The sequence below is a fragment of the Thamnophis sirtalis genome, unplaced genomic scaffold (assembly GCF_051295495.1).
Source record: "Thamnophis sirtalis isolate CommonGarterSnake01/CBP01778 unplaced genomic scaffold, rThaSir2_p1.2 scaffold_3, whole genome shotgun sequence".
Classification (NCBI taxonomy): Eukaryota; Metazoa; Chordata; class Lepidosauria; order Squamata; family Natricidae; genus Thamnophis; species Thamnophis sirtalis.
In genome coordinates this window covers 127562189-127572664 of record NW_028261383.1, presented here as the reverse complement: position 1 = coordinate 127572664, position 10476 = coordinate 127562189, and the positions used below count along the sequence as shown (strand labels likewise).

The window sequence follows — 10476 nt, the reverse complement described above, 5'->3', positions numbered from 1 at the left end:
GGACAAGTTTAGATGATGCTTAGAGGTATCTGACTCACCATCACTGAAGTTGGTGGATTAAAAACAGGAATTGAGGGAACTTAGTAAAAGTCTCTAAGATGCCTCTGCTTGCAACAACTTTTCTGTGTCTCTTACCTGCTGGGTTATTTCTGAACAGGGATGCAGCATTCTTTGGAAAGTGTGCTAAAGATAAGAGGCTTATTTCTAGTTGTTTGTGAATATTTGATTTAATAGTATAACAGACTGAAGCTTCAAAGGAAACTAATATGTTGATTTTAAAGTTTGGTCCCTGAACTTAAAAGGGCAAGTATGAATATATAAACAAATCTACTCCTTCATTGGGTCCAAGGTTTGCCTACAGATACTTGAAACTGCTTGTCTGATTCCCCATCTCTCTACATAAAGGGGCCATTGGTACTGGAATAAGAGGAAACACTATTTCAGAAGGGAAATGGCTAAGCACAATTTTAAGTAGCCTGAGATACATGCTGGGAATGACCCAAAGGGAATGTAAACCTGGTAGAAAAAAAAAGATTTTTGTGACATGTTTGTGTCACAGGTACAGGAAATACTGTAAGGAAGAACCATATATTCATGTAATGTTCTAATTGCTGTCTTGATATAAACATAAAAATGTTTAGGTAAGTCTGCAGAAGAGGTTAACAAAAGTCAAGATGATGATTGCTGCCAGGAGATGGAAGCCTCATCTGTTTTTTTTAGACACAGGCTTTGATTGCAAGGTCATGACCATCTTGATATTTTTCACATCAACCTCCTTCTCAAGCCCCTGCAAAGGGCCCTAGCTCTGATGTTCTCTGTAACAGGGCTGTGCAGAGCTTTGGATTCTATTCCAATTCTACAGCTTTTTAAAGCAGCTGTGTCTCTTCCTAGGATTCCATAGCCGTTCCCAAGAAAGGATGAGGCTGCTTTAAAGCAAGGCAGAAAGCTCTTACGTTAATGTTCCAGAGCTCCTTTTATGAAGTACATCTGAAGCACCACCATAAGTGCTGAGATGTCATAACTTTTACAGTATTGTATTATTTATTTGTCTTGTATGCCGCCCACTCCCGAAGGACTCCGGGCGGCTCACAATAGACAAGGGAAAGGGGATAAATAGACAAAGACAGAGACAACACTTTAAAAACACAACATTCACAATTTCCGTGGGGCTGGATGTTTCACAAGCCCCCCGGCCTGCTGGAGCAGCCAGGACTTGGTGACTTTGCGGAAGGCCGGGAGGGTAGTAAGGGTCCGGATCTTCACGGGGAGGTCATTCCAGAGGGCTGGAGCTGCAACAGAGAAGGCTCTCCCCCGGGAGGTCGCCAGCCGACATTGGCTGGCAGATGGAATCCGGAGGAGACCTAACCTGTGAGATCTGATCGGTCTGAGGGAGGTAATCGGCAGGAGGCGGTCTCTCAGGTACCCAGGTCTGATGCCATGTAGGGCTTTATAGGTTACAACCAGCACCTTGAAGCGGGTCCGGAGACTAATGGGTAGCCAGTGCAGCTCGCGGAGGATAGGTATGATGTGGGTGTACCTAGGTGCACCCACAATCGCTCACGCGGCTGCATTCTGGACTAACTGAAGTCTTTGAACGCTCTTTAAGGGCAGCCCAATGTAGAGCACATTACAATAATCCAGTCTTGAGGTCACAAGGGCGTGAGTGACTGTCTGAAGAGCCTCCCGATCCAGGTAGGGTCGCAATTGGTGCACCAGGCAAACCTGGGCAAAGGTCCCCCTGGTCACAGCCGACAAGTGATGTTCTAAAGTCAGCTGAGGATCCAGGAGGACTCCCATATTGCGGACCCTCTCTGAGGGGCGTATAATTTCACCCCCCAGCCTGAGAGATGGAATCTTTGGGAGGGAACATCAGAAGCCACTCGGTCTTGTCTGGATTGAGTGCCAATTTGTTTGCTCCCATCCAGATCGTAACAGCCTCCAGGCACTGGCACATCACTTCTACTGCTTCGCTGAGTTGGCACGGGGCGGACAGATACAGCTGCGTATCATCCGCGTATTGGTGGTACTTAATCCCGTGCCGGCGCATGATCTCACCCAGCAGCTTCATGTAGATGTTAAATAGGAGGGGGGACAGGACCGAGCCCTGCGGCACCCCATAGTCGAGGGGCCTTGGGGTCGACCTCTGCTCTCCGACCAACACCGACTGCGACCTGTCTGAGAGGTAGGAGGAGAACCACCGAAGAACAGTGCCTCCCACTCCCACCTCTCGCAACCGTCGCAGAAGGATACCATGGTCGATGGTATCGAAGGCCGCTGAGAGGTCAAGGAGCACAAGGATAGAGGGGTGACCCCTATCCCTGGCTTGCCAGAGATCATTGATCAGCGCGACCAAACAAAGGGAAGGTTGGAGATTGGACGATAGTTGCTCAAAATGGCTGGGTCCAAAGACGGTTTCTTCAGGAGGGGCCTCACCACCGCATCCTTTAGGAGGAGCGGGAAAATTCCCTCCCGGAGAGAGGTGTTAACAATCGTCCGGATCCAGCCACGTGTCACCTCCCTGCTGGTCGAGACCAGCCAGGAGGGGCATGGGTCCAGTATACAAGTGGAGGCACTCACCGCTCCCATGGCCTTGTCCACTTCCTCAGGAGAAGCAGGTTGAAACTCAATCCATAAAGTATGCTCAAGAACTTCCCCCAGTACCTCGGCTGGTACCGTGCAATTGGAGTCCAGCTCTGTCCGAATCCGAGCGACTTTATCCGTTAAATACTGAACAAATTCCTCAGCTCTGCCTTGTAAAGGGTCATCCGCGTCCCTCCCTTTCAAGAGGGAGCGGGTTATTCTAAACAAGGCGGCTGGGCACAATTCAGCGGATGCAATAAGGGCGGCAAAATGCGAGCCACGAGATAGGCTCTGATAAAGGCTCTCATCAGTGCTCGGTCTGACTCAGATTCACTGGGCCTCCAACGGCGCTCTAGGCGTCTCTTTTGGCGCTTCATCTCCCGGAGTTCCTTGGTAAACCAAGGGGCCCTCCTGGATCCGCTGCCTCGGAGAGGTCGCAAAGGCGCAATCCGGTTTAGAGCCCCCGCCGCCGCTGTATTCCATGCAGCGACTAAGGACTCCACCGGGTTGTGGACGATAGTGTCAGGTATTTCTCCAAGCGCCGTCTGAAATCCCATAGGGTCCATCAGGCGCCTGGGGTGGAACCACCTAATCGGTTCCCCCTCCCTACAGTGGGGGATTGGTTTCCGAAAGTCAAGCCTCAGTAGGAAGTGATCAGACCATGAAAAGGGCAAGGTTTTAATGCCCTTCAATTCTAGATCACATCTCCACTGCTCCGAAAGGAATACGAGGTCAAGCGTGTGACCCGCTGAATGAGTTGAACCCCGAATTACTTGGGTCAAGTCCATGGCTGTCATGGAAGCCATGAACTCCTGCGCCCCGTCAGAGCGTTCACCAAGTGTAGGCAGGTTGAAATCCCCCAGAACCATAAGCCTGGGGAACTCTACCGCCAACTCGGCTATTGACTCGAGGAGCGAGGGGAGGGCTGTTGCAACGCTGTTGGGAGGTAGGTACATTAGCAACAAACCCACTTGACCACCAAGGTCCAATTTCATCAACAGGGACTCACACCCGACAAGCTCCGGAGCAGGGATCCTACGAGGGACTAAAGACCTTTGGACGATGACAGCCACTCCCCTACCCCTTCTCTGCGGTTGCGGCTGATGAAGCACCTGAAATCCTTCTGGGCACATTTCAGTGAGGGGGACTCCTCCCTCTGGGCCCAACCAGGTTTCAGTAATACATGCCAGGTCTGACCCCTCGTCTAAAATTAGGTCCCGGACAAGGGGAGCTTTGTGAACCACAGACCTGGCATTTAGCAACAACAGCCTGAGACCAGGGCCCTGACAGTTCTCGCCATCTGGCCCTGGAGTGGAACTAACAGGGCCGGAAGGAGGGATCTCTGTGACGTAGCGAACCCTCCTTCCCCGGTAATGGCTAGCCCTAAAGTTCCCGTCATACCTGCCTCTCCCCATAGTGACCGTAATGCTCCGGCCCACCCCCGCACCCGTAGACCCCATATCCCCTCCCACAGCCTCCGCACCATCCGGCAGGCAATTCGTATCATTCATTCCGGGACGGGAGGTAAGCCTGGCCCCCCTACCACTTCTGCAAAGCACTCAGTGGAGGAGGCACCAGGGTGTGCTCTCAATCCTCTCACACATACACAGCCACTCAACCATACATTCCCCACATAAGTCAATTAAAAAACAAAATTGTAGAATTGAATGAACATCTCAAAGCTAGAGGGAACTTTTGATGAATTAGCATTCCATTGTTCTCAGTACTCATGAAAGGCCCACAATGTTCTCGAGGGTGCCGTAAGTTCTGCATGAACCTAAAATGAGGAAGAGAAAATATGGCTTGCATGTAAATCCCTTCCTGCCCTCATCCACTGGCTGCCATAAGCACTGAGCACAGAGGTCATTTCGTTACCGAGAATAGGAAGTGTATATGACCTTATATGGAATAACTTGAGAAAAAAAAATGGGTTTTTTGGGGGGAAGTAAACTTGTCATATATATGAAAATAAGGGAGCTTCTGCAAGGTGACCTGATTTGACCTATAGGAGTGATTAATTGCTGAAACATATTGAGATCATGCAGATGTAGGGCTGCCTGGAAATTCCTTCCCTTTTTTTCTGGATCAGGGTTATAAAAGACGATGCTACAAACACAGGAGCAGCGAGCCAAACTATTCTTACACAGGACGAAGCTCATGTAGAGGATTTCCATCCTGTTCCTTTGGGTAAGTTTCAAAATCAATATCAATTTGTAAGGCAAGGTGACTGGTGAAGGCTGCAGTGATATACAAGTGGACCTGTGTGATGAATGGGAGCAGCACCAGAAGTTTTTCTTGGATGGGAGTAGGGAGTTTAATTTTAGGGGAGGATTGGATTTAATTTAATTTAAGCCTGATGTAGTGCAGTGTGGACTAGGTCATTTTAGTTCAGCCATGTCTCATCCCAACCTACCTTACAAAATTGTGGGAATCAAAAAAGAGGCATGCTGCTTGACTTCCCATGTGAAAGGTGACATATTCTGTAAAATTGTCAGCATCCTATTTTTTTATTGTTTGCCTACCTTAGACTGCAGCTTGTGATCTGTGCTGAACCACCAGCTACTTAAGGGAATAGGACCACCAATTATAAAAATCAGATCAGGCCTGCACAGGAAATGTGAACACCATTTATATTCACTCCGGGTTTAGCTGCTGCTCACATTGCTGTGCAAACCCATGCTGACTTGTTGGGAATACTGCAGTTTGAGAAACTCTGGGATAAACACATTTAAAGTGTAGGGATTAAAAGTAAGTGATATTGTAACTTTATTTACCACCAGGCTGCAGCCTTAATAAAAAGAAAACATTAGTTTCACTCATGGGATAATTTATTTTATAATAAATTATCCCATGAATAAATTATATTATATAAAAATATAATAAATTGTCACAATCCTGCCATGTTTGAGAAACCTTGACTTAACGTAGGTATCCATATGGTGGGAAACTGACACAATTGCTAACACTGGAAATTATTAAAGGGTTATTGTGGCTTAGTGAATTGTAAGAGTCAATTTCTTTTGGTTAAGTTTCTCCATTGCAGCTCAGCATCCAAGATCCACTTTGATAGAGGGGTGGGGATAGGAATAATTTGCCTGGCCAAACTAAGTCCGCAGTCCCCCTACATTGGGCTCAGCTTCTATCATACTGCCAACTTAATTTTTCACCACTCTCACTTTTGCCCACAGACTGAACCCCCACCCCCAATTCTCTGCCTTCCTGTGCGAGCTCTCAGGAGCACCAACTCCTCATCTCTATGGTAACCCCCCCACCTCATTACTCGGAAACCTTGCCTCTTAAAGGAGCCGCATCAAGGCTGAAACAACCGCGAGACAACGTGCAGACAAGCACCCTCAGAAACACTCTTTCAGCAAAGGGTGGAAATTTAACAACCAGTCCGCCCAGGGTCAGTTCCATGTCAAGGAATTTTTTTTATTACTGCAGAATATACTGGAAAAGCATCCTCTGTGGTAAGTAAATATTAAATAGTTCCAGAAATGTTATATGTTTAATAACGAAACTATATTAACATTCAAAAAGTGCAGTGGTTAAGATATTAAAAATTGATTTATTCTGCTTTCTTCATATACTGGCTATTTTGTATTTCAGATGCAAAGCGATTCTTCTGGATCTCGCTAGTAAACATTCTGCTCCCATGGGTAGAGGCCACTCCCAGCTGAAGAACCAAAGTGTAGATATTATAATATCACAGGCATACATGCTCGGATTCCCTTCATTTTGCTGGTCTTCTCCAACTGTTCACTGTGCAGCTGAACACCTTCTGTCTGATGGTTCTCCCAAGAACAATTCAGCAAAAAGGAATGCAAAGCCACCTTAATTTTGAAATCAACATTTTCCTCTGATAAGGAGCTATCATACATTTCTTCTCTGAAGACTTAAGAATGGAATCAGGTCTGTCCAAGAAATTTCATTCTATCAAGCAGAGCAATATTTGTGCAAGGAAGAGAAAGCCCACTACATACATATTGGACCTCAGTTCCATTAAGAACTTTCACATGTCTGAAGTCCAAATCTATTTTAACATAAATAAAGCAGATTTATACATACATACATACATACATACATACACACATGCATGCATACATACATACATACTTGCATACATACATTATGGTTATGTTTGGAATACATTTATATATACATATCTATATCCTATAAATATGTAGATATAAGCAATTTTTAAATATAAAAGACGTTTATATTAAAGATTTTTAATACAAAGCATACGTGTACAAAGTAGCTTAGAAATTCAAATTAAAGAAGATTTCATTTTTGGAGTATTCCGCTGAGTAATAGAAGAAAAAAATTCATTTGGAGTAAGACACAGAAGGAAATCCATAGCAATGTTATAAACAAAGATATTAATAATTCAGCTGATGTGGAGCACTGTAGCTGAAGAAAATGAAAATGTTCTTCTCAATCTCTGCAGTTCAGTGTGTCATGGTTGGGAGATGCTCAATCCTCTCGTAAAAAAAAAGAGCCATTACCAATTCAGGTGCACTTTTAGTTCTGATACGATTTGAAAGTTTGACATTTCTGTAATATCTGTTTTTTAATTGAGAAATAAACAATGGAGAAATCTAGTCTTTCTTTGAAAACATTTTGCTTTGCATTTTATGTCTCTAACATGAACTGAGAACAGAATTCACTTCCTGGAATTAGTAGCATTCTGAGCCTGGCATTTTGTCATAGGAAAGACTCTTGGCTGCATCTATAGTTGGGAAGATCTACAGTTTAAATTTCATTTGTACAAGTTGTTAAGACCAGATTTGTAACTATAATTCATTCATTATGCTTTCATTTTAGCCCTTGCCCATTTTATCACGTAACGTGATGGTTGATAATCATTGTTCCTAAAGTGTAGGAATGAATAGTATGGAGGTCTCTGTGATTTGGTGGAATTTTATCACATGGACAGATTCTCATGATCACTATTAGCTAGATCCCATCCTTTCTTAGGATCTTGTCAAAGAGTTCATTAGACAAAGCTAACTACTAAAGAAATACTGCATTTTTATTTTTCTAAATTTTTATTTTAGAAAAAGCATACAATTTTAAGCAAACTTGATTTGGTAATCAGCAGACTTAATGCTTCTTAAGGCTGGCCAGTGATCCTTTCCAGTTTCTTAAATGTTTGGAAGTAAAAGAAGGCGGCGGACAGCATGTTCGTTTGTAGATCTCTTACACTGCCTCCTTCTATGCAAGTTGAAGATGTTTCTCCATCTGCTCTCTCAGTTTGTATTTTTGAATCTACATTGGCAACACCACGGATGGAATAAAAGAGGACACATATAATTAAAGACTTAAATAGCAAAACAGATATTCATGTATTTCTTTTCAAGACTTCTCTCTTCGTACATTATTCTTATCAGTCTTCAGCTCTGATCCAAATCAAACACTCTCTGAAGTAGGTAAACGATGACAGCCTTTTCAGTCTTGCTGGAGTAGCTGTAGTTTGTAATTCTCCCTATCAGTGCCAACTGATTAAAACAGTGGCAACATTTTAAAGCAGAAGCTAAGCTCTTGTTTGATTCTAAACACCAGAAATGGCTGTCATCCTATCTCATCGTCATCCCTACCATATTAACTATTGCATTGGATTCAAAGTGTCATCTGCACTGAGGCTGACTGAAAGCTCTCCTGTTACTTCACATGCGGCTTGAGTCTTAAGAGTGCTGGGAACTGTCAGGCACATATTTTTGTTTCAACAAACCTCCCAACCCATCCCTGGAGGGGGATAGTCTCTGAACCATGTGAAAGGGCCAGCCTTTATGTTTTATGTTCTAAGACCTCCAAGGTCCCTTCCAAGCAGAGGTGGGTTGCTGCCAGTTCGGCTCGGATCAGGCGAACCAGTAGTAGCGGTGGCGGGAGGCTTGGCCCACCCACCCGGACGCTTCTGAGCACGCATGCGTCCATGAGAAACCAGTAGTAGAAATAATAGAAACCCACCACTGCTTCCAACTCAGTTATTCTATCATCTAAGAGGGACAGCTCAGACTAGATTATAAATTCTGGGCCATTCCAAATAGCTACAGATAACTGAAATAAGCTATGATTTCATTAGGACTATCAAATCTAAATGACCCAGTTCACCAGCAGATGGCAATAAAGAGTTAGTGTTTCCTGTTTTATACCTAAGGGTAAATACTGCAGAACTTTCTGTTCTGTTCTTTGGACACAAACAGGACCCCCACCTCCAAGCCTTCATCTATTTCCCATTTCTGATCTTGGCAGCCATCACAGTAACCTAACATTCTGTCACTGATATCACATTTTGTCACTCTGGACAGATGACTCATCATTATATCCCTATAATGGCTTCTTGACCTCTACTGGTGCCCCAGTTTTTACTTCAAAACTCTTCAGGGCTCTCTTCCCTTTATCCTTTCATATTTGCCTATAAATTTTGTTCCTCCATATCCACCTGTTTCTACTTCCTTTGTTTTTCTCCCTTGTGGCTCCATGTGCTTCAAACTGCCTTTTCCAATATACAAATAAAGTCCTCATCTCTTGTGCTTCTTTCCAATCACTCTTCAAGCCCACCTTTTCATGGATTTCAAACTCCTTCATCCTGTAGCTTATTTTCCCTGAAATTAAGCCTGTTACTGTATTTACCTGTGGATCACTGCTTGTAGTTCTCTCACTTTCCTCTATTGTTGCCTTGCATCAAATTTTAGAATTAAGCATGTTGAGACAGGTATAATGTAGCCTATCATACTCAGCCAAGTGCTGTGCATAAAAAAGGAACATCTTTACTCACCTTGCCTGAGACAGTGAGTGGGAAATCCTCCACAAACACTACGTATCGAGGAATCTTGAAATGAGCAATCTGTGATTTTAAAAAGAAAGCTTAGAATGTCAGAACCTGTTTTGGCTTGCCTGTTATTCTATGTGACTAAGAGACTGGTTCTTAGTAAACTTTTCTCAAAACTTCAGCGAAAGCTCAGCAGTCATGGCTGATAAGAGTTTCCTACCAATATTCTTGCTACAGCCCACGCTTTTTCACACGTCTTACAGAGCCCCAATGCCATAAGCAAATCTTGAATGAAATTTTACTGCTTATTGAACATCCATTTCTCCTCCCAGGGAGGTGTTCATGAGAAACCTGTCATGGTCCCCCAAACCAATCTGGGACCAGTTTGAGGGGTTGCTTACTAGGGTATTTCTGAAGTAAACCCTCAACCAAATCAGAGGTGGTATTCAGCAGGTTCTGATCAATTCTGGAGAACCGGTAGCAGAAATTTTCAGAGAACCGGTAAATACCACCTCTGACTGGCCCAGCCCCCATCTATTCTCTGCCTCCCAAGTCCCAGATGATCGAGATGAAATGGGGATTTTGAAGTATCCTTCCCATGGAGTGGGGAAGGAACGGGGATTTTACAGTATTCTTCCCCTGCCACGCCCACCAAGCCATGCCACACTCACCAAGCCACACCCACAGAACCGGTAGTAAAAAAAATTGAATCCCACCACTGAACCAAATCCTGTTGGAATAGCAGTTGATGCTTTACACGAGTTTCTGCTTGAACTGCCTGAATTACAACTGCTCAATGTGTGAGAGAGAATAGTTGGGACTATGCTACCTTATTCTGGAAACCAAGCAGATGCAACATGAGGGAGCAATACAAGGTGGAAAGTCTTTTGTACTGCCACTTCTGACTGCATATTCAAAAACTACAAAAATACTCCTCAGTGAAGGAGAGACCTGTGGAGCTGACTTTTAGTCTGTGGGGACGTTTATTTAGCCATTTCATTTCAAGATGGGTATCATGAAGATCGAGAAGATGCAACAAAGAGCAACAAAAGTGATCAGAGAGCTTGGACACCAACCCTATGAAAATAAAAGGCAATTGTAGGAGCTACCTAACTTAGAGA

General features: G+C 44.3%; 1 protein-coding gene across 1 annotated transcript in view; it reads right to left on the bottom strand.

The window, feature by feature from the left end:
* Positions 1–7612: 7612 nt before the first annotated feature.
* ACSF2 (acyl-CoA synthetase family member 2) overlaps positions 7613–10476 on the bottom strand; it is a 77207-nt gene continuing 74343 nt past the window's right edge. The window contains exons 15-16 of the mRNA XM_014074196.2: positions 9362–9430; positions 7613–7851 (exon numbers count right to left, since the gene is read on the bottom strand). Coding sequence (XP_013929671.2) covers positions 7798–7851; positions 9362–9430 — 123 coding nt within the window. The 3' untranslated portion in view covers positions 7613–7797. The remainder of the gene's footprint in view (positions 7852–9361; positions 9431–10476) is intronic.